Source organism: Miniopterus natalensis, chromosome 14 (assembly GCF_054644295.1).
Source record: "Miniopterus natalensis isolate mMinNat1 chromosome 14, mMinNat1.hap1, whole genome shotgun sequence".
Lineage (NCBI taxonomy): Eukaryota > Metazoa > Chordata > Mammalia > Chiroptera > Miniopteridae > Miniopterus > Miniopterus natalensis.
In genome coordinates this window covers 20895297-20918947 of record NC_142094.1, presented here as the reverse complement: position 1 = coordinate 20918947, position 23651 = coordinate 20895297, and the positions used below count along the sequence as shown (strand labels likewise).

The window sequence follows — 23651 nt, the reverse complement described above, 5'->3', positions numbered from 1 at the left end:
AAATCACCTGAAGTACTTAAAAAAACTAATGATACCTGGGTCCAGTTCCAGAGATTCTGATTTAATTGGTCTGAGATGCAGCCAAATATCAAGAGTTTTAAAAGTTCCCCAGGTGATTCTAATGTACACCTGGGGCTGAGAACCACCGTATTAGATTTAATCCATAGACAGGTGTTAACCACAATTAGACTTTGATTATTAATTATTTGGCCAGATAATTTGTTCCTTGATCCCAATAAGCCTACAGAAATGATTCATAAGAAAGGAATCTTCCTAGTAAATAGTGTCTATTAATTTCAATTTAACAAAATCAATATTTAATCTAATATGCAAGTTACCTGGTACAGGAGTACTTAGAACACACAAAATTCAAAAGATCAAGTTGGAATCATAAATCTAAGGAATTTTTACACACCTTAGCAGTAGCAGATATACACATTAAGACATGTTACAATGATTTTCTCAAATCATGTTTCTTAGGGGAAAAAAGTTAGGTGTACTCTCCCTCCCAGGAGCACACCCACGCCTTTCCTTTCTCCCTCTCCTTCCCCCACAGGCATGCATCTCCTAAGGGACCCCATGGGACTTGCAACCAGGGGAGCAATGGGCAGTGGCAGCTCATGCCAGGCTAATTCCCTGAACCTGTCTGTAAGGCCCCCTTTTCTCTAACTTCTCACTGGGCCAAAGCAGCCCTGCCTAGGCTCTCTCCTGTTGCTTCTTCTATCCTAAGTCCTTCCTTGTTTCATTGTCCCCAGCTTTAATAAACATATTCTCAAAATAAAAAAAGAAGAAAATGTCACTGGAACCCAAGAGGAAAGTGAGCTGTCAGGGTTAACATTTGGTTTCCCATTTGGCCACACTCCAGAAGAATTTCATCCTTAAGAGGTATTTCAGAATACTCTCAAGGTTGATGAAAATGAAACTATTGCTTCTTGACACTACAAATATGGTACATGATTCCGCCCCTCCTATTTCATCTGGTATAACACAGAAAAAGAACTTACGGACTTTCTAGACCAACCTATCTTCAGAGGTGTAAGCCCAAAAGAAGTGTTAAGACACATAAGCTGGCCATATTAGTGGTTAATATGGGACAGAATGTGGTCAAGCAAGCACAGATTGAAGTGATCACAAAGTTTCCAAGCAATTTATAAAAATGATCCTAGAAAACGTATATGAGTCTTTGATAAGTGTTGGGGATTAATACAACAAACACATAACTGACTTCAAGAAGCTTCCCATATAGTGGAGGAGACATCAAATAGCACAGAAGTAAATATAAACACAAGACTATGAAATGCTACAAAGGTAAAGTAGAAGGTGTTATGAAAACATATAGTAGGATAATGAATGTGGTTGATGGGGAAAATGCTGTCAAAGCAATCTTCCCTAAGGAAGAATATAACTAGGTAAGAAAAAAGGAGAGATTATAAGACAAAGGGAAGAGTATCTGCCAAAGCTCTAAGGCTGGAAGGAGCATGACACATTAGAAAAGAAAACCAGTTGGGCTTAAGTGCAAAGCTGGGAAAGTGGCGTTGAGTTGAGACTGAAAACTGCAGGGCCTGCTAAGTCATGTTCAAGATTTTGGCCACTATTCTAATGGAACAGAATTCTATCTTCAATGGAAGGGTGTTAATAGATTTTAAGCAGAGGTAGTAATGTAATCAGATTTGCCTCTTTAAAAGATCATCCCACCCTCAATGTGAAGCACTAATTGGGAGGAGAGCAAGAATAAATGTGGAGACTAGCAAGTAGGCTATTTGAAGTAATCCACAGAAGAGGCAGCAGGGTGGCAGCAAAGAAAGTGGTGGATTCAAAATTAAGAGGCAAAATTAATAGGACTTGGCGATACATACAGAATAATAAAATTGAAATGCAATCAGTCCATAGAAATTCTAGGATATAGTCCAGTCAAAATGGCGGCATAGGTAAATGCAGTACTCACATCCTCCCACATCAAAATTACAACTGAACTACAGGACAACCATCATACAGAACTGTCTGAAATCTGGTTGAATGGAAGTCTTACATCTAGGGATTTAAAGAAGCAGCTACATGAAGACTGGTAGGAGGGGCAGAGATGCAAAATGGGCTGACCCCACACCCATGTGTAGAGGAAAATTGAGAGGGATATCTCAGCTGTGGAGGTCCCCAAGGAGCTAAGGGTCCCAGCTCCATACCAGGTCCCCCAGCCCAGGGTTCCCGTGCCAGGAAGAAAAGTCCCCATAACTTCTAGCTGTAAAAACCAGCGGGGATTGTGGCTGAGTGAGTTGGAGGGCTGCTGGAGTCCCAGACATTCCTTTTAAAGGGACGGAGCCAGGACTTACTTAGACTCACTCCCTCAGAGCTCCAGCACTGGGGCAAGCAGCTCAAAAGGCACCAGGGACATATGGGGAGGAATTGAATTGTCTGGCATTAGGGCAAGAGCTGGAGGGGCAGCTTTCTGTCAGACAGAAGTGCTGACAGAGGCCACTGTTCCTTTCCTGAAACCCCCTTGTCCTCACAGAGCTGGCAAACAGACACCATATCTGAGTCTCCATCAACCTGGCTAACACTGTTTGTCCTGGTGTGGTAATTCCCTGAGGCCCTGCCCCACCCAACTTTCTAGCCCACCCAAGCTGTTTCCAGTGGCTTTTCCATACCCATAGCCTATCTTGGCTCATGCTTCAGACTTTCCCAAAATCTCTCAAACAAGCAGCATCTGGCCTCAGCGTGCCCATACCTCTCTCAAAGTAGGCCAAGGCACTTAGCAGCAGCCGGCCTTGGTTCACAGCTTGGCCTTGCCTGGGCACCTCCAAGCCCAACACAAGTAGCACTCATCTACAGATCACTTCGTAGCTCATGCAGGGTAGCCCCAGGAAGAGCAAAGGTGGTGGCTGACCTTGGCCTGCACCTCCTGGGAGGCCCCAGAGACAGTGCACCTGGTGGTCAGACTCGACCACGCTGGATTACAGCCCTACCACAGCCACGAGTGAAACACTTAAGGGGCGCACTTGGTGAACCAAAGCTCCACTGAAGTAAATCCTGCTCCATAGGGGTGTCTCCAGCACAGCAGCTCTCTGACTGTAGTTGCAGCTGGTCCTCACAGCTGATTGGCCTGGGGGTCAGTTCCTCCTAGGGACGCCAACAGCAACCAAGGCTCAACTACAACAGGGCAGTGCACACAGCCCACACAGGGAAGCACCTAGAAGGCCCAGCTCAGGTGACTGGGGAGGCTGAGCCACTGGACCCTACAGGACACCTACTACACAAAACCACTCTACAAATTCCAGGAGACATAGCAGCTCTACCTAATACATAGAAACAAACACCTGGAAGCAGCCAAAATGCAGAGGAAAAGAAACATGTCACAAAGGAAAGAACAGAAGAAATCTCTAGAAGAGGAACTAAATGAAATAGATCCAAGCAAGCTAACAGATACAGAGTTCAGAATTTTGGTTATAAGGATGTTTAAGCAGATGGTTAGGGAAATAACTGAGAAAATCAATAACATAATAAAGTACCAATTTGAAATGAAGGCTACAGGAACTGAAATGAAGAATAATTTACAGGGAATCAACAGTACAGTAGAGGACACTGAGAATCAAATGAGCAATTTGGAACATGAGGAAACAAAAAACACCCAACCAGAAAAGCAAAAAGAAAAAAGAATCCAGAAATATGAAAATAGTATAAGGAGCCTCTGGGACAACTTCAAGAGGCCCAACATTCGTATTATTGGGGTGCCAGAAGAGGCAGAGAGACCAAGGAATTGAAAACCTATTTGAAAAAATAATGATAGAAAAGTTCCCTAACCTGGTGAAGGAAAGAGACATACAAGTCCAGGAAGTGCAGAGAGTCCCAAACAAGATGAACCCAAAGAGGTCCACACCAAGACACATCATAATTAAAATGCCAAAGGTTGAAGACAAAGAGAGAATCTTAAAAGCAGCAAAAGAAAAGCAGTCAGTTACCTACAAGGGAGCTCCCATAAGACTGTCAGCTGATTTCTCAACAGAAACTTTGCAGGCCAGAAGGGATTTGCAAGGAATATTCAAAGTGATGAAAATCGAGGACCTACAACCAAGATTAGTCTACCCAGTAAAGCTATCATTTCGAATTGAAGGACAGATAAAGAGCTTCCCAGACAAGAAAAAGCAAAAGGAGTTCATCACCACCAAACCAATATTATATGAAATGTTAAAGGGAGGAGGAGGGGGAGAGGGGAGGAGAAAATGAATAAGATGGCAATAAAAATGTATCTATCAACAACTGAATCTCTAAAAAATCACAAAATAAACAAACAAGCAGAACAGAAACAGACTCTTAAATGCAGACAACATTTTGACAGTTGCCAGGTAGGAGAGGGTCTAGGGGGATGGGTGAAAAAGGGATTAAGTAGCACAAATTGGGACCTGGCCAGTGTGGCTCAGTTGCTTGGGTGTTGTCCCCTTCACCAAAGGGTTGCTGGTTCAATTCCCAGCCAGAGCACATGCCTGGTTGCCGGCTCCAATCCCTGGAAAGGGCTTGCAGGAGGCAGTCGATGGATGTTCCACTTTCACATCAATATTTCTTTTTCTCTCCCTTTCTCCCTTCCTCTGTCTCTAAAATTCAATAAAAATATTTTTGGGGGGGGAAAAAAGAAATACAAATTGGTAGTTACAGAGTAGTCATGGGGATGTAAAGTACAGCATGGGGAGTGTAGTCAATAATATTCTAATAACTAGGTATGGTGTCAGATGGGTATGAGGTTCATTGGTATGATCACTTAGTAAGTTGTATAATGTCTAATCACTGGGGTGTACACCTGAAACTAATATTGTATGTCAACTATAATTAAAAAATTAAAAAATGATTTAAAAAAAAATTCTAGGACATAAAACACTAAACTATTTTGTCATTAGTAATCAAGCATTGCAGTTAAATGTGGAAGAGAAAACAGTCAGCTTCCTGCTGAATTTCCTAGAAAGCCTCCCCATGAAGCTGCCCAGGGGCTCACTCACTTGTAGAGCAGGCTGGGGGCCTTCACAGTACACTGGAAACCTTGCTGGGTCTGCACCACCTCATAGCCATCACAGGGCTCATCTGCACACTCCACGAAGCCTGCACAGAAATGGTAACATCTTGCATAGAACTGCTGCTCTGTGGATAACAGTCTTCTCCCCAGCTGACAACCACTCTCTAGGTTTAAAAAAAGCAATACACACACACACACACACACAGAACAGCCTGACACTTTACATTGCAGAGCCCTGCTCTGACATTCCTTATGACCTGCTCTTAGAATAAAAAACTCATGACTATTTTAAATCTTCCAGTTTTGGAACCCTGGAAAATTCGGATGTACATACCACTGTTTCTCCCAACTGTTTTCTCCCAGAAAGCTAAGACATAATAACAAAAGTTTTACTATTTACTTTTTTATGAAGATATAATTCACGTAACATTAAATTCATCCTCTTAAAATGTACAACTCAGTTGTTTTTAGTTTTAAGACACAAAATTCCTTCAGTGAAAAAAGTAGGAGTGATACTGGGAGAACTTACTCCATACAGCAGAGACAAAATGAAATAAAGGAGTTCAAAGGCCCCAAGGCTGAAGGGAAATAATGGGGCGCATCAGGGAGTTGACTAACCCCCAAGGCTTAGGGCCCAATGAAAAAGCTTATAAAGGAAAAGGAAAAGAAAGCAGAGAAGCTGAAAGGCCCTGCCAATTTATGCACTGAACCCAAGCCCAAGTTAATTAGCCTGAAAATATTTACAATCCATCCTATTTAGTTTATTTCTTAAAACTATCCCTACATAACAATAAAGTTGTTCATTTGGAACTGCCTGTATATGACTGCAAAGAAGAGAAAAATAACAACAATAATAACAGCTGACATTATTGGGCACTGGATAAAATACTTTATATATGTTCATTTATTTCAATAACATATATATTACTTTACAACTTTACAAATAAAGGAAGTTACTTTTGTCACAGAATATTAATCGTTAATCTTAACAGTTAACTAAAATTACCCCTTATTACATTTAAGCCTCTGTACAAAGATGAAACGTAACTTGACTTATGAACTATAACTGAGAACACCTCATCAAACTCAAACACATCTATCCCCTTAAACATCAACACAAATGGAGCTATAAACCAATCACTTCAAATTTCAGTACGCACAAACACATTGAAACAAAACAAAGAGCTGCTTCTGCAATACAGAGAACACTACTCCTAATCTGACTAGGATGACCTTGATAGAGCGCCTAGGATGACCTTGATAGAGCACCTAGAATGACCTTGATGGAGCACCTAGGATGACCTTGATAGAGCCACTAGGATGACCTTGATAGAGCGCCTAGGATTACCTTGATAGAAGTCCTCATCCTCCTCTTCATGCTGGTAAGTCTGTTCTTGAATGGGATTCTTCCTATAAATCCGTCCGCCAATTCTTATAAGCTGTGGCCGCAGAACTTCCATGATACTTTCCCAAACAATATTCCAGTGAAGTCCTAAAAGAAAAAAAAAATGATCGCCTTACCTTTTTATCAGAAAGAAAAATCCTATCTCTATTATGTGGATCATTACATAGGCCTGAAAGGACATAATTGGGCATCGGTTCACAGTACATTCTAAGCAAAAGCAGCAGTTTCCATTAGACCTCCCCTATTTGTAAACTGTTTTAAGTCAATTGCTGCATTTCCCACTACATTATATCATTCCTGGCTCACTCTAGCCAGAAATTTGTAAACTATTCAGCAGTCCAAAAGAGGTGATTAAAAGATACTGAACCCTTTATAAACAGCCCGTCCATGGTTTTGAAAGAAAGAATACAAGTCTGTTTACTACTTTAACCTAAAAGGAGTAAAATGCAACCTTCTGTGTTAAACCATTTGCAAAGCATTTCACCCTTTCTATGCAGCATGATAATTAAGAGAATTAGGGATATTTAATACACTCATCTGTCAAGGAAGAAAAAAGCCTCTAGTACTTTCAGAGGCGCTTGAAATATACACCTAACAATTAGATCTAGTTACCTATGAAAACAGTTAAAATATGACTTAACCAAGATGGTTCTTCAAACCAACACATGGCTACTTGACCTGGGGTGGTGAACGCACAACAGAACGTACAGATGATGTTTTGTGGAGTTGTGCACCTGAAACCTGTAAAATTTTGTTCACCAAAATTTTTGTTCAACAAAAAGGAAAAAAAACAAAACAACACATTGCTGAGGGAAGGAATCCAATTTCCATAGACCACTGCCCCACAAAATGTACACCACTCACTGTGAAGCCAAGCTTTCAGTCACAACTTAATGGACCAATAATTCAGGAAACAAGGGTTGCTTATGGGCTGGCTGTGTTTAAGTTCAACCAATGTTCCTACCACATAGGTGGGATAGTCTTGAAGCCCAAAATACCTAAAGTTCCAAAGAAAAGAGGTTAATCCTTAGTAAATACACTAATACTCAGCCTAACCCTCAGCAAGTCACTTCAATGGGTACTTTGCTTACAGAACCAAGGAGAGATTTCGTGTTATGAGAAATAACAACACAGGAGGAAAAAGACTTGAATGGGAGAAGAGGGGACATAATTAGCAATAGTTTAATAATGACATTCCACCCTAGTGCCCTATTTCCTCAGGACCTCTTTAAAAAAAAAAAAAAAAAGGGCCCTCCTCAAAAGGCTTTAATGTCAAGGTCAGGCGCTCAGGCCAGGAGCTCGGGGAGAAGAGAGAGCTGCCTCAGAGACAGCACACTCTTCGTCTGCCTCCCGACCCGGCCCTGGGCTAGGAAACTGCTCCGAAGGAAGGGGGAATACCCAGTTGAACCCGGCTTCGTGATGGTTTGGAGAGGGACAGGAAAGCAGAAGGTCTGCCATGTCGTGGGGAAAGCTAAAGCCCTGCATCATTAAAGCGAGCAAAAAAAGAAAAAAAGAAAAACCCGAGTACGCCAATGCGACTCAATAGGCGGAGGCTGCAGGTAAACCCGGGCCGGGAGCGGCGAACAAGGACCCGGAAGCCCTCTCCGGAAGCGCGGTCTCGGCGCCCCAACGCCCCGGCCACGCCCCCCACTGTCGGGCGCGAGCCCGCCGCCGTCCTCGTCTCCACTGCGCCGCCGCTCCGGCTGAGCCCTGGGGGCGGGGCTGTCGGGGAAAGTGCCAAAATCGCCGAGGTAAGTGGCCGAGGGCTCAGGGACCCGCGGGAGCTTGGTGGGAAGGGAGCTCGTCCTTGGGATCCTACCTGCAGGGACTAGTAAAAAGGAGCAGCTAGGAGAAACAGGAGCCTGCCGCAGAGGGCGTGTGAAAGGGAATTTCCTTAGGCCGCGACGGGGGAGTGCGCAAGCGCGCCTAGCGGTGGCGCATGCGCGCTGGCCCCTTGGGAAGCGGGTGGGGGTTGGGCGGCGAGCGTGGCTCGGAATTAGCTGGGCAGCCTCCGGCGTCCTGACTCCTTTCCCTCCGCAGCTCCTTTCTCTCCACCCCACCTGGTTTTAGCTGCAGCGTCTGTTTGAATGGTAATCCAGCTAGTTAAGCGGGACGCAGTGAAACGATTTGATGAAGGAATTTAATGATTGCTTATAATAATTTGCCACTGTACCACAGTACCTCTTTCGGCGTCTATCTTTTGAATAAGACTTTTTCAAAAGGAAGGAATCTTTTTTTTTTTTTTTTAAACAAAATAAGCATATATCTACTATCTGCTAGGAAGGAAAGTAGTTTATGCATACAAGGTCATCCCTGTCATACGTGAAGTAAATATTTACTCATCTTAGTGTGGACACAGCCATTCTGTGTCCCCCAAAAGTAGCATTTCTACCCCATGAGGATGTCTGATAAGGCCAAACCCCAGGTTACTTCATCATCAATATTTACTCATTCAACAAAATCTTACTGAGCCACCTACTTTGGGCCTGGCAGCCTAGTGGGAGAGGGTTGAGTAAATAGATCTGCAGAATGAGAAAGAAAAGAAAACAGTAGTGGCCCAGCCAGTGTTGCTCAGTGGTTGAGCATCCTCCCTTGCACCAGGAGGTCTTGATTTGGATTCTAGTCTGGGCACTTTGAATTCAGGTCAGGGCACATGCTTGACCCAGGCATGCAGGAGGCAGCCAATCATGTTTCTCTCTTATCTGAAGTTTCTATCTCTCCCTCTCCTTTCCTCTCTGAAATCAATCAATAAAAAAAAATTTTTAATGAGTGGGCAAGGAGGTATTCTTGCTCTAATCCATATATTAAAAAAGAAAACAGTAATGAGCCAACCCTCATGACACCAAGCTTCTCTATCCCCTTCGTAACCTTTGCTGAGCTGGTAGCACTGTATTCTGTCATTTATTCATCATTCATGCAGGAAACGTTGTGATCCAGGTTCTGTGCCAAGTCTTTTTTTTTTTTTTTTTTACAGTTGACATTCATTATTATTTTCTACTTGGCCATTTTGACCAGAACTCTGAGCTAGGACCTGAAGGTAGAAAGACAACTCCTCCCCTTCCTAGATCTCAGGGTTCTTCCTAAGATCATGAGCTCTATGTTACTGGAGGGCATTTTTCCTCTTCCTGAGCAGACCCTAGGAGCTTGCTGACTCAATGTCAAACGGAGAGGTTTAGAACTTTTCCATGAGCGTATTAGGACATAATAAGTATGAAAAGGCTATCTGCATGGGGGGGGGAAGAGATTCAAAAGTAAATACTCATTAGTGATTTGGGATAGCTAATATTATTAAGTGTTTACTGTGCCTGTAACTGTTCCAAGTGCTTTAGTTATATTAACCTTCATGGCACCTCTGAGGTAGGTACTATTATCCGCATTTTAGAAATAAGGCAGCTGAGGAACAGAGACATTAAGTGATTTGTCCAGGATTATATAGCAAGTAGCAAAACCAGGACATGAACAAAAGCCTAGAGGCTTCAGAATCTGAGCCCTCTTTTTTTTTATTTTTTTAGTGAGAGAGAAACTTCAATGTGTGAAACATCAATCAGTTGCCTCCTACACATGGGCTCAAACCCAAAGCCTTGGTATGTGCCCTGACCAGGAATCGAACCCAAAACCTTTTGGTGTAGGGATGATGCTCCAACCAAGTGAGCCAACTGCTTATTTATGTTAAAGTTAGCTTTGTGCTAATTCTGCACTCCAGTTTTCAACCCTGGCTGTTTTGTGTATCGAATGATCTGAATTTGAAAGGAAATAGGATGAAAGGGAATTTCTTTGATTATATTCAGTTTAGAAGACACAGTGTCTAGCCTTTGAAGCTGTCCTCACTCTGGCAGTAGTCAGCTTGAGTGCTCTGCTGAGAAACTTGATTTCAAAATATAAAGTATATCTTACATTTGCAACTGAATAAAACATATATCAAGGTGTCAGAAAAAGATTAGAGTTTAAGTCTTAGGTGAGGTATATAAACAGTTCACAGTCAGTGAGTTTTATTCTGAACTAATGGGAGATAAGATTGAGCTATTTTCTAAAAGATAGCTAAGTAGCCCTGACTGGTTTGGCTCAGTGGTTGGAGCAAGGTGGGACTGAAGGGTCTCAGGCACATACCTCGGTTGCAGGCTTAATCCCTGGCCTCGGTCAAGGCACATTCAGGAGGCAGCCAATCCATGTGTCCCTCTCACATGGATGTTTTTCTTTCTCCCACTCTTTCTGAAAAATAAAAAATAAAAAACAAAAGATAGCCAAGTTGTCTGTATAATTTGTTTATATCCCAATAGGAATCTGCTTAGAAATTTGGACCTTGTCCATTACTGCTTAAGTTCTTCTTTAAGAGAACTTTTAAACTTGTCAAGCTATATTTTCAGTTAGTGTGGTCCAAAGTATGGATCTAACTTCAAAAGGTGTTGCCTCTATGAGTAGGAATACAATTTGGAAAGTTACAGAGCTCAGAGTGAAGAAGGAAAGGTGATCTAATACAAGGTTGAAAGTGTCATTAGTTTGCTTTTTTTCTTTTTAATATATCTTTATTGATTTCAGAGAAAGGAAAGGAGAGGGAGAGAGAGAGATAGAAACATCAATGATGAGAGAGTCATTGATCGGCTGCAGCCAGCAACCCGGGCATGTGCCCTGACTGGGAATCGAACCCCGATCACCTGGATCCCAGGTTGACGCTCAACTGCTGAGCCACGCCTGGCCGGGCAAGTTTGCATTTTTACATAGGTTGACATTCTAATTATAGCAGCTGCCTTACTGTTCCCATATCCCACTGCAGTTTTTATCGGTATTATATAGACATATAATGAAATCAGAAACTAAGGTCTGCTTCTCTCACAGTCTTAAATCATCATCACAGAATTAAGGAAACAGACCAGCCAGATTTTCAGAAATGCACATTATATTCTTTTTCTTGCTAAGAAATTGGATTAGGCATATATAGCATTTATATCTGTATAGCTTTTCCTCTTTTTTTTTTTCAAAAATAAGTTTCAGGGAGGTAGAAGTGGGCAAAGAAGGCATAAATGCTTGTGGAAAAAGACAACTTTGAGTGGTGAGCATTATAGAGTTGTACATTTGAAACCTGTATGGTTTTATTAACCAGTGTCACCCCAATAAATTCGATAAAAATAAATAAGTTTCAACTTTTTATAATAAGCATATTCATTTTGCAACTAGCAAAATAAAAAGGTCAGCTAAAATTCTCTGGCCATTTAAAAGGGGAATTCATTTTTAAAATCCATTTGAAGTCATTTTAATCTTTTTTTAAATTGAGCTAAAATTCACATAACATAAATTAACCATTAGCCATTTTTAAGTATACAATTCAGTTTAAAGTCATTTTTTAGTCTAAATACTGGAGCTGTACTTTCCAGTGCAGTAACCACTAGCCACATGTGCTACTTAAATTTCAATTAACATTAAATAAAATTTAAAATACAGTTCTTCAATCACACTAGTTTAATAGCCACGTGAGGGTAGTGATTGCCATGTTAGACAGGCAGAAATAGAATATTAGAACATTTCTATAATTGCAGGAAGTTATGTTAGCACAGGACTAGACCTTTTTATTTTTAAGAAAACATACACTTTTTAGAATTTTCTGTAAATGTATGGTGTAATGTAAACTTCTAGGGCAAAGGTAGTATTTTTGTTTTAAACTTTTGTAAGGAGTCAGATATTCAGTATAGATTTTCTCAGCTGCGTTTGAACTTTTTGATTTTTTGACAAGGCGAGGTTTTGAAATGCTCAACAGCTGCTGTATTCCTAATAGGCCATGAATTCTTGAATCATTTCCTGAGCTATTTTGTTCCAGTCTTGGGATGCCACCAAGTGATCAACTTGAATATTACACTTGGATGAAAAGTTTTTTTAAAATTTTAATGAAAGGGCCAATATGTACTTCCTAACCAATTCCCCTTCCTTGGGAACAGAACACAGTGTTATTTTGGAATTTCATTTGGAAAATTTTATAAGTGAATTTTTGCTGTGGGTTGGTCAGGCTGTATCCAAGACAAACTGTCCTATGAAGCATAGTTGTTTTATCCTCCTATAATTTATTTCCTCAGTCAAATTACTACGTTGGCATGGCCCTCTCACCCCCTTCCTAACCCATAAATCACCCACAGTCAATCCCAAGTGACATAAACAGTTTACTAATGGTAGGAGGTAGTGTTTTAAGTAGAAAAACTAAGGATAAACATATCTTCACTTAAGATCCTGATTGACATTTTGGCCTTAGGCATCAATAGAAGATTGCAGGAGTAGAGAGGATAGAAAAGAGGAAGCCAATTCTTTGCTAAACTTATGCGCGGCTTTTATGGTAGCTAGGATCATTTCATTCAGTCTCACTCCCATTGCCAACTGCTGTTTTTCTTTCTCTGCAGTGAAGTGAGAATCCTACTAGAAAGGAAATGGCCGCCTCTTCTTCATCCTCCTCAGCTGGTGGAGTCAGTGGAAGTTCTGTCACTGGATCTGGTTTCAGTGTCTCCGACCTCGCCCCACCCCGAAAAGCCCTTTTCACCTACCCCAAAGGAGCTGGGGAGATGTTAGAAGGTGATCTCAAGCTGCTTTTTTGCTGATAATTGGATTCAGACCTGCTATGAATGTTCATTGTAAAGATTCCATTAAGTGGCTTAGAGAAGAATTTGCCCTGATTTCAGCTCCACATTTCATCTTTTGTCCCCATTTAAAAATAGTATTTTTAAAACACCAATCTCCAGAATCAGAACTTTGGAGCTAAAAAAAACTTTGGAAAACAAGGTGGTCATCTAGAGTTGTTTAGACCCAGCAAAGTGAAAGTGATTTGCCCATGTTAAAGACAAATTCAGCACTGGAGCCAGGAATTAAGACGCTTGACCTCCTGCTCCAGTTTGTTTTATCCTGGCACCAGCCTGTCTCCCTATGATTAGTAGGTTTGATGTATTTTGTCTTATGTAGTTAATCTAAAGATAGATTAACCCTATCAAAAAGGTTCTGAGGGGAAATCAAAACTAATATACTACTTTTATATGTGAAGGTGACTGTGCTGGCCCACTGCAGGACAGTGCTTTGTGGTGTTTCTAGCACTGGAGCTGGATTTTGCATCATACCATCTGCCATCTTATTCAGCACACATTTGCAAACTGGCTAGGCAAGATCAGAGCACAGGGAGTAAGCATGAAATGGCATTGATACCTGGAATTCATCAGATTCGTGTCACTTGAGGAGCTACATCAATACATTCTTAATGGGGAGCATAAAAATCACCTGAAGAGCTTATTTAAATCCCCATTTCTGGCCCACCTTAAAGATGCTGAATTAGTCTAGGTATAGCACAGGAATCTTTTTTCTTTTTTCTTTTTTTTTTTACTATGTCTTTATTGATTTCAGAGAGAGGAATGGAGAGGGGGAGAGAGAGAGAACATCAAAGATGAGAGAGTCATTGATCGGCTACCTTCTGCACACCCCCTACTGAGAATCGAGTCTGCAACTCGAGCATGTGCCCTGATGGGGAATCGAACCTCCATCTCCTAGATCATAGGTCGATGCTTAACTGCTGAGCCATGCCAGCTGGGCTAGAATCTATTTTGAGTAACACCCAGGGGAGTCTCATGAAAATGGTCCTTAACTATTAAACTATCATACTTTGAAAAAAGTCAACAAAGAACCCATTAAGAATTCAAAATCTACTTGATTCTAGCACTTTTGTGTTAAATTATATATTGATCTTTTATGCTTTAATATTGCAAATTTCAGTAAATGTATTTAATCTGAAAATGTCTGAGAAAGGTACAAACTGTAGTTAGGAGTCAGCTTCTGAGGGTGATCTTTATTCATTTATATCAGGTAAGATAAAAAGCAGAGTTTTGGGTTACATCAGAGCAAATAGAAGAATCATTTTGGCAGGAAAATATGGAAAGACTGAGACCATAAGGCTTTCTAGAATTGGTTCAAAATCATTAGTGAAGTAGATGACAGGTAATAGTGATACATCTGAAGTGTCTGTGTTTGTGTCTTTGCCTTTTCATTCTCTTCAGTTGTGTTAACAAAATATTCAGGTTAGTATCACAGAATCTGGAGGTAGTAATTGGGGCTTTGCTTACCATATTTGACACAGAAAACACATTATGACTTCAATTATATGTAGCAGAGACCTGGTATTAAGGAAGCTTCCCACAAAACAAATCAAAAGTCAGAGGCATTTAAATTGCTTGATGAACAACAAAAAAACCTAAATTGCTTAATGAGTTTTATAGCAGCAGAAGAGGAATCAATGTTTAACAATGGACTCTAAGATTGAATAAGATTGAAGTCATTTACATTCTAGCTACAGGAGGAATTTAATACTGGAGATACCCCCTTAGTCTCAAAGCTATAAGCATTCTTTGTCAGTATATACGAGATTATTTAAAACATTAAAAGAAAGGCTTCTGAGATTGGTCTGAATCGTTGATGTTCTAACAAGTTACAGTTCTATCCATTTTTAGTCAGTCTTAATGTGCTTTATGGAGGAATGTGTTGGCTTTCTAGTGTAGGATGAATTAAGTTTAAATTCACAGTGCGCAGTTTTGATTCTCTTAAGTTTAAAGTTTCACTCAGCCCGGCCAGGCGTGGCTCAGCGGTTGAGCGTCGACCTAGGATCCAGGATCCAGGCAATCGCGGTTCAATTCCTGGTCAGGGCACATGCCTGGGTTGCAGGCTCGATCCTCAGTCAGGGGCGTGCAGGAGGCAGCCGATCAATGACTGTCTCATCACTGATGTTTCTATCTCTCTCTCTCCCTCTCCTTTCCTCTCTCTGAAATCAATAAAGAAATATTTTTTAAAAAAAAAAAAATTTTTTTTAAATTAAAAAATAAGTAAATAAAAATAAAAAATAAAGTTTCACTCATATTTTAAAGCTGCTTATACTTAAGGACAGAATATGAAAAATTAAAGATGACAATCCCTGAACTGTCCTGGTTAAATCAAGAATGTTAAATCATCATCCCTCCCCCCCCCCCCCCCCCCCCCCGTCCCCGCCCCGTGTGACTCGGTTGAGTGTCATCCCATGCACCAAAAGGTCACTGGTTGATTCCTTGTCAGGGCACATGCTGGGGTTGCAGGTTCGATCCCCAGTAGGGGGTGTGCAGGAGGCAGCCAATCAATGTTTCTCTCTCATCAATGTTTCTATCTTTCTCTCTCAAAACAATAAAAAAATTTTTTTCTTAAAGTGTTAAATTGAAAAGAGTACTCCTAAATGTGAGTTAATAAGGAATTTAGATTTGAAAGCCGTCTTCTACCATGCTTATAGGTGATACTGTTATGCAATTAATATTACCATGTACTAAAACATTTTTCTTACAGTAGTTTGAGTCTGAAAGTAGAGTAAGAAGAGTTGCCTGTTCAAAGGAACAAAGGTTGGATGCTGTTTATAATCTGAACAGGTTCAACTTGATCTTGTATCCTCCTAAATCTAGGATAATAAACCCAAATAACCTGTAGTTAACCTTGTGAATTAACTTTTTTGTGCGCCTACCTGCTCTCTGATAAGCAGTATCACTTAAGCAGTATACAGTAGTTTTCAGCATTCTCCTGCCCTTGGCTAAAATTGTCCTCACCCAGCCTGGCCGGGCGTGGCTCAGCGGTTGAGCATCGACCTAGGATCCAGGCGATCAGGGTTCGATTCCCGGTCAGGGCACATGCCCAGGTTGCAGGCTCGGTCAATGACTCATCATTGATGTTTCTGTCTCTCTCTCTCCTTCTCCCTTCCTCTCTCTGAAATCAATAAAAATATATTAAAATATATATATATGATTTTTCAAAAAATTGTCCTCACCCAATTATTAGTAAGCCTTCCAGCCCAAAAGTGGCTGAATTTTAGTGACATTGTAGTATAAATGAAGTATAAATTATCTGAAGTATACTGAAGCATAAATTATCTGACATTGTCTAATTTCCTCTTGTGAGGTAATATTCTTTTAAATGAATTTGTTAGCATCCTATTTATTGGAGTTGCAATGGTGTTAGATTTGGGCAATTTACTGAACTTTTCACTATTTATAACCTTTGCTTGTCACTTAAGAGGAAAGCTGATGTATTACTACTGGGTGTGTTACAAAGGGTTTGATTACAATTTCTAAATGGAAGACAGATTGCCTCAGGCTGACTCCTCTCTGGAGAAATTCCAGGCTTTAGATTAGTACAGATATCACACTTAATAGGATGTGGCTAAGAAGCAGTGGACTTTGTGGTTAATACAGAGCTGCAAATCAGCAAAAGTGTATTCCATAGGCCTGTAGAGCAGCAGAGTGATAGTAGCAAAGGCATAGAGAAAGGCATATAGAGTGCCTCTTTGAAAGATTAGCTTATATCCTTTTGCTTTGAAGTTTATTACCAAGAAAAATATGCAAATGTTATAATTTAAGCATTTTATCCTAATAGCACCAATGATTAAATGTAAGTAGAAGGTAACACTTCCAAAAGCTTCCAAATACATCTTGGCCTGATCCTTACAGCCCGTAATCCCCACTGCCTTGAGATCTTAAAGTTCAGTATAGTTCAGGATCAAACCACCTGAGAAGTGAGCTCTAATTCTCTGTGCTTTGCTCTTTCTAAAATAAAATTGCAGTTATAATTTGACTCTTTAGAGAAGGGTATGACTAGGATAATGAACACTGGTATAGCTACACAGAAGAGCCATAATAAACTGCATCATTGTTGTCAAATGTTCACACAGTCCTCCTTCCCATAGTGGAATTTATAGTTACTTGCTGCCTAATTATCTAAAAAACTCGGTGACATCATTAGCTTACCTACATCTTTAAACTGGACAGTCAGTATAATATTCACTTAATTGAAAATAATTTTTTTTTGCTCAGTTTAGATGATACCACAGATGACTTGCATTCAGCCAGAGGAATGAGAGTGGGAGGAGAAGATAGGATCATATCTTATGTAGCACAATATGTAGAAAAGAGGTTGAATGTAAAGAATGTAACACTCCCCCTAAAATGTACATCACTTTATGAAATGGGTTCTATTTTGAAATAATATATAATATGTATGAATATAATTATATTTTCCCTTTTTTGCATCCATTTTGAAGATACTATTAGACAAAAGGAGCACTCTCGGTTGTATATTCAGGCCATCTGGACATAGTGTCCGCGGTTTTTCGTACTGTTTACCATGACTTCGGAAATAAGATGTGCCTTGTGTGAGACAGCATGAAGCTGGAATGTGTTGGTCCTAACTCCTTATCACTTAATACTTGGCTGACACATCAACCCCTGATCGATGGCTGAGTGCTTGACACCTAGCAGAGCTGGCATGAACTACCACCTAAAAGAAGACAGCTGTGTCCTCTCCCTCCATTTGTTTTAGGATTTTTGCAATAAAGTACCTTCTCCAAATGGTTTGAGCTACCCTTGTAAAAGTCACATTTTCCTACATGAGCTCTATGCCTTTTGTGTTTTGCTGTATCAGCCCTTGCCTGACAAGGAATAGCATGAACTAGCTTATATTTCACAATCATCTTCCAAATGCTGTGGTGACTGGGTTAGCTACCTTCCTGTTGCCAGTTCTTGGCACCAGTACAGTGCTAGGTTCTGAAATTGCACTGTACTACTATCGCCATCCAAATTGCAATGTTTTGGTTCAGTTGGAAAATCAAGGTTACAATTTGCGTTGACAGAATGAAATTTCCCAGCAGTGTTTTGTCACGGTCATAGTGATGTAATTTGATATACTAAAAAACAACAGCTATTTTTCAGCTTGACTTTTTAGAATGAAAATGAGTTCATGTTTTGGTGTACCTTTGTATTTCGATAGCACAGCGGTCAAATGGCCAAATGTGTCAGCTGTCAGTGTTTGCCTGACATACAGAACAGGAGAACATTAGGAAACTATCAGGTTGGGAGGGGAAAATGTTGACTAGGACGTCAGACTGAGGTTTCTTGTTTTTGTTTTTTTAAACACTATTTTTAAATTCTTAAACAGGTAGAGGAACTATTTTAATATTTTAGGTATAGAAGAAATAGCTTTTATAACAGAGCAGTGTTAGTTCTAAATGAAACAAAAGCCCTCTTTGTAAACACTGAAAAGTAGACCCTGAATGTAAAAGCAGGGGAAAGAATAGACATGTTTACTTGGTTTACAGGAGCCATAAAGCCCTTAGAACAGATGAAAACTGTTTTCTTTTCTTTGTAGATGGCTCTGAGAGATTCCTCTGTGAATCTGTTTTCAGCTATCAGGTGGCGTCTACACTGAAGCAGGTGAAACATGGTAAGCACACGAGTGTTGTGTACTTAACTGTGAGAATAAATTTCCAGAGCTGGGGTTAGAGAGGGGGATTCATAAAGGCCAGTGTACTTTGTGACAAACTCCTGTTTAATGGGCTTTCTAAATTACCTGCAGACAGGAACATTCTACAGCCTTAATGCAGAGATAATGTCCTCAGTAAGACTTAAAGTTGAAGCCAAAAGGGTTTGTTTTCTAGGGGAGTTAATGCTTCCTACTCTTGTGTTGCTTTTTCCTCTCCTTTCTGAAAACCTTTACTGTTACCCTCCACTGGGTGCCATCTTCATCGTCAGGTATTTGTGTTCCTCATGGTCTGCCTGGACTCTGAGATCCTGGTGGCACCCTTTCTGTTCCGTTAAGCCTCACCAAGCCTTCATTTCTGCACCAGGGAACTGTTCTCCCACCAAACCATTCACCATTGAAGGCATAATGTTGGGGGGAAAGCTGCGATTGCCTGTAACCCTAGGATTTTAGTACACGTCACTGAGGCATGCAGGATAAGTACTACTTTTCTTTTTTTTAGATTAAGTCTTCTGACCAACACAGAATAATACCCCATTACTAGAATATTGAGGGGGAAAAGCTCCTTATAGATATTACTTGTAAACCAATCATCATGTTAGCGGTTGGTGACTGTAATGGGAAATACATTGTATTCTATATTACCTCCTTGACTCTTTACAGATCAGCAAGTTGCTCGGATGGAAAAACTAGCTGGTTTGGTAGAAGAGCTGGAGGCAGATGAGTGGCGGTTTAAACCCATCGAGCAGCTGCTAGGGTTCACACCCTCTTCATGTTGACCTGGCCTGGATGGTCACCTCTGGTGTGCACAGCAAGTGCAGGGCCAGCGAGGGACTTTTCTTCCATCTTACATAGCCACCCAGAGATTCACACACAGCTCCATCACTGAATTGTTAATTCACATCAATACTTGGTTTCTCTGTATCTACCCACAAGCAACAAATATTTAAATGTGTGATCTTACAGGGAAAATTCTTGTTTTTTGTTTAAACAAGCATTGAGAATTAGGTTAAGACAGTCGGTGCCAGAGAACCAGGAGGTTTGGGTTTAAGAGATTTATAAAACTTTGCAAGCCAGGTAGGTCACATGCCGGAACTGGCCAATGGAATGCCTTCTCCCGTGACATTCATGCAGTGTGTGGAATCTTCACCAGTCAAGTCCAGGTCAGGATCTGGAGATGTAAAAGTCAGTATTTCTGATCTAAAATGTTCTTTTTGCTGATAAATGTGATTTCTACTCAGGACCTGTCTAAATGAGGAATTTTTAAATGTTTAGGGTTTTTTCTATTTTTTAGACACCTAATGCTATAGATTCTAACTTTTTCTAACCTCTTTTAGACATGCCAAATGCTGGCAAAAGGATTGTTTTTTGAATGTTGAAGCACTTGTAAGAATAAAACAGTAAGCAAAATCCTTTAAACACAGAAATCCTGAGTTCCTCTTGTTGGTCAGCTCAAGCAATTCTGTAGCAAATAAATCCTTTGAAAGGGCTCCAGATTGGTTTCTTTGGCCTTTCTTTTTCTTTTATTTTTTATTAATCCTCACCCAGGGAGTGAGGATATTTTTTCCATTGATTTATAGAGAGAGTGGGGGGCGGGGAGAGACATCCAAAACATCCAAGTGAGAGAAATACATCAACTGGTTGCCTCCCCCACACACCCCAACCGGGGGCTGGGGTCAGAACTTGCAACTCAGGTGCGTGCCCTTGACCAGGAATCAAACCCACGACCTCCGGTGTGCAGGCCAACACTCTGACCCCTGAGCCATGCTGCCCATAGCTCTTTATCCTTTCAGAGTCTCAGGGATTTGGGATATGAGAAGAGGTCAGATTGTTTTTTATAAGACGGGAATCTGAAAACCATTTCTCCTAAGTGAATGGGAGATTTGCTGTATCTCAGGAATATTTGTCTTTACAGAAGTACATGAATTTGCCAGTGTGGCTCAGTGGTTAGAGCATCGGACCCCCCCCCCCCCCCCCCTTCCCCTGACACACACACCCCTAAGGGTCATAGTTCGATTCTCGGTCAAGGGCACCTTGGTTGTTGGTTCTCTCCCCGACTCCCCCATCGGGGCGCATGCAGGAGGCAACCCAGTCAATGTGTCTCTCACATCAGTGTTTCTCTCTCTCCCTGCCCCTTCCTCCCTCCCTCCCTTTCACTCTCTGAAAAGCAATGGAAGAAATATCCTCATGTGAGGATTAACCAAAAAGGAATCTGAATTTATCAGTACCTGAGTAGGTTTATATTACATTAAGGAAAAATCTGAAAAGGAAAAGGTATTCTTTGTTCTCCCTCACGGAACCCATGCCCACGCTGCACAATTAAGAGGATCGTTTATTAGATTTTATGCAAATTTTGCCTCAGAAACATTTGCCTTTCTCCTCATTAATGACTTGTACCTGACCTGCTTAGAGTTGCTTAATTATGAATAAATATAATCCCAGTAGCAATCTCAGGAGTTCAAAATATTTAACACGTACTACCTGACAGAGAGGTGGTGACTTAAGGAATCTGAGCACAGAGAAGCTAAAGACCTGCTCGTGGTCACAGCCCAGGCAGAAAAAACTCTTGGAACTGGAATAGATTCCAGTTGATTGATAACTGAGCCCACTACTCTTGTCTCTAAAGCACATCAGAGCACAAAAATTACTAGTCTGCAAACTCATCTGTTTCCATATTAATTTCTCAACCCAAAAAAACTCCATATTTGAAGACCACTGAGTTCCCTAATGTACTTTTTAGCATCAACCATGTGGATTATTATCAAAGGAAAAAATAAAGATATCTAGACTGCAGTAAACCTTTAAATCATATTTTCAGTGACAGTTTAGAAGCAATCACTAATTTTCTCTCATGGGTTTCACTTGTATAACTGTGCAACACAGACCCCGGATTAGCTCATCTTTATCCTTTGGTATTGAACTTAGAGTTTTTTTCTCTTTGAATTGGACATTTCTTTTTATGACCTTAGAAACTGAAGAGATCCTAGGGTTGAACAGAAATGCTTTCTGAAGCACCTTTCACCGTGGTAGTTCAGCTGCTACTTGAGTGCTGCCAGGAAAAGACCCTCACTGGTTTTTTAAGTTGGCCCCTCCCTTTCCGCACCTTCTGGTTGGTTATATAAGTTTCATCACCCGCAACTCCCATTACCGTGCTCTGTGCTTGGAAACAGACCTTGCCACTTGTCCGTCATCTCTGTACTCGTTATGTGCCATCACTCACAGGCATTAATTATAATCCTTTCAATGACACTGCAAGATATGTAATACCCCCTGAAGCAGAAGAGGAACTTGAAGCTCAGAGTGAGCATTACTTGCCAAGGCTGCATAGCTAAGTAAATGGCCAAGACTGGACTTGAACTCAGTCTGCCAGACTCCAAAGCTGAGATTATTTTAGATGCACGATGCTGCATCCCACTGAGCCCATCCCAGTGCCTTATACAAAGAAAAAGCCTAACACTTTTTTATGATAAAATGAATTAACTATCTGGAGGAAATGAGCCTTGTCCCAGCACTTGGTGATAAGGGGTCTCAAGCACCATGAAGGAACAGCCTCTTCTTTAGGAACTGACATGAATTAGCTGTATGTTTGTGTCTACACACTTAAGATTCAGTACGGTGAAAGGTAGCTGTGTCCTTGAGGGACACCTAAGTGAGCAAGGAGGAAGGCAAGAGGACAGGTGACAAGCTAAAGACCAGCCATCCTAAGAAAGCTGATGGTACCCGTACCTCTGTGCATACGGCACTTTGCAGTTTCCAAGGCACTTTCACATACGTAGTGTCGACTCTGCATCAGCCCTGTGAGATACTTGAGGCAGTTCTTATTTTCCAGTTGAGGAAACAGGCACAGAGAAGGTAAGCTACCAAGATTATAGTTAAGCAACAGGGCTGGGTCTTTCAAATATTTTTCTCCATGCCTTCTAGTTCATCACAAGCTAGAAAATTTGAAGGCAATATTTGCTGTTAATATAGAATTACTCATGTCAATCTGATATAGATAACTTGCCTCATGGTAATGAGACATAAATAGTAGACCTTTTACATAATCAAAAATACTTTTTGACTTCACAGTTAATTATCCAGGATCAGTATTTTAAAAGTCAGTATTTTTCAATGATACACTTAAATGTGTTATTTATTAGTGCCACCCCATGCCTGACGACTCACCTGGAGTGGCAGTGGTCTCAACTCTAAATCATGTTCCTGACCCAAGGACCTCTCTGCTTTGTCCATTTACTTGCAACCTATGACTTTCCTTCCCCCACATGGTTGAGAGTCCTTGAATCCCTTCTTCCTGATCAGAACACCAGATACTCAACTGGTAGAAACTTTGGACCTTAAGGCCAAGTCAGAGGTAGCAGAAAGGAGATGGGACCAGGGGATTCCTATCATCCAGAGGAAAAGGAGGAACCTGTCCAGTGACCTGGTGCCCTTTAAGGCAAACTTAAGAGATACTGCACTTGGAGAGTAAGGCCACTCTGCCTCTCCCTGTCCTTTTGCCAAAGCACCTAACTTAACCTAAAATATCTTGCCAGGTTTCCTTGTTCCAACCAGACAAAGCTTTTCCACAAAAAGAGAAAAAACTTAAATAACAAGTCTTTTGGAGAGAGAACTCTTGGGTTGCAGGCAGAGTACAAATGATACCAGATCTTCTCTTGCTTCCCAGAGCTGAGTTTGGAACAGAGATGGCACCGAGGGAGGAGAACTGAAAGGCTGGAGCGTGATGCTTTGCCACTAGTCTGCCTTGGTTATTTGCAACTGGACAAAGAGGGAGTCTCAGAATTTTAGAGCTGGAAGAGACCTTAGAGACCATATAGGTCATCCCCCAGTTTACAAAGTCCAAGGCCTTGTCTGTCTCATTCACTGCCATACCCTCGGCACCTACGACACTACCTGGCACATAGCAGGTGTGTGAGAGGTATTTACTGAGTGAATGAATATATGAATTTGTTGTGCGTTTACCGTGTTTTAGAAGTTGTA

At 41.0% G+C, this 23651-nt stretch overlaps 2 protein-coding genes across 6 annotated transcripts in view; one reads left to right on the top strand and one right to left on the bottom strand.

Annotated features, from left to right (window-relative positions):
* Positions 1 to 8280, bottom strand: part of ASCC1 (activating signal cointegrator 1 complex subunit 1) — a 75204-nt gene extending 66924 nt beyond the window's left edge. The window contains exons 1-4 of one of the 5 annotated variants that reach the window (XM_087824355.1): positions 7922 to 7936; positions 7014 to 7399; positions 6345 to 6488; positions 4983 to 5082 (exon numbers count right to left, since the gene is read on the bottom strand). In XM_087824355.1, the coding sequence (XP_087680481.1) occupies positions 4983 to 5082; positions 6345 to 6488; positions 7014 to 7068 (299 nt within the window). In that variant the 5' untranslated portion in view covers positions 7069 to 7399; positions 7922 to 7936. Of the gene's footprint in view, positions 1 to 4982; positions 5083 to 6344; positions 6489 to 7013; positions 7780 to 7921; positions 7937 to 8220 lie in introns of those variants that run through there. The other 4 variants (XM_087824354.1, XM_087824358.1, XM_087824356.1 and 1 more) reach the window with 4 other exon arrangements.
* Positions 8057 to 20168, top strand: ANAPC16 (anaphase promoting complex subunit 16). Its single transcript, XM_016224064.2, has 4 exons — positions 8057 to 8152; positions 12782 to 12950; positions 18564 to 18638; positions 19338 to 20168. The coding sequence occupies exons 2-4, from the start codon at positions 12809 to 12811 to the stop codon at positions 19451 to 19453; spliced, it is 333 nt and encodes a 110-aa protein (XP_016079550.1). The 5' UTR covers positions 8057 to 8152; positions 12782 to 12808; the 3' UTR covers positions 19454 to 20168.
* The last annotated feature ends 3483 nt before the right edge of the window (positions 20169 to 23651 follow it).

Excerpts from the sequence above, each read along its gene's own strand:
- ANAPC16 (XM_016224064.2), top strand. The coding sequence starts at position 12,809 with ATGGCCGCCTCTTCTTCATCCTCCTCAGCTGGTGGAGTCAGTGGAAGT. Across the intron at positions 12,951-18,563 it reads AGCTGGGGAGATGTTAGAAG|ATGGCTCTGAGAGATTCCTC; the intron begins GTGATCTCAAGC and ends TTTTCTTTGTAG. Across the intron at positions 18,639-19,337 it reads ACTGAAGCAGGTGAAACATG|ATCAGCAAGTTGCTCGGATG; the intron begins GTAAGCACACGA and ends GACTCTTTACAG.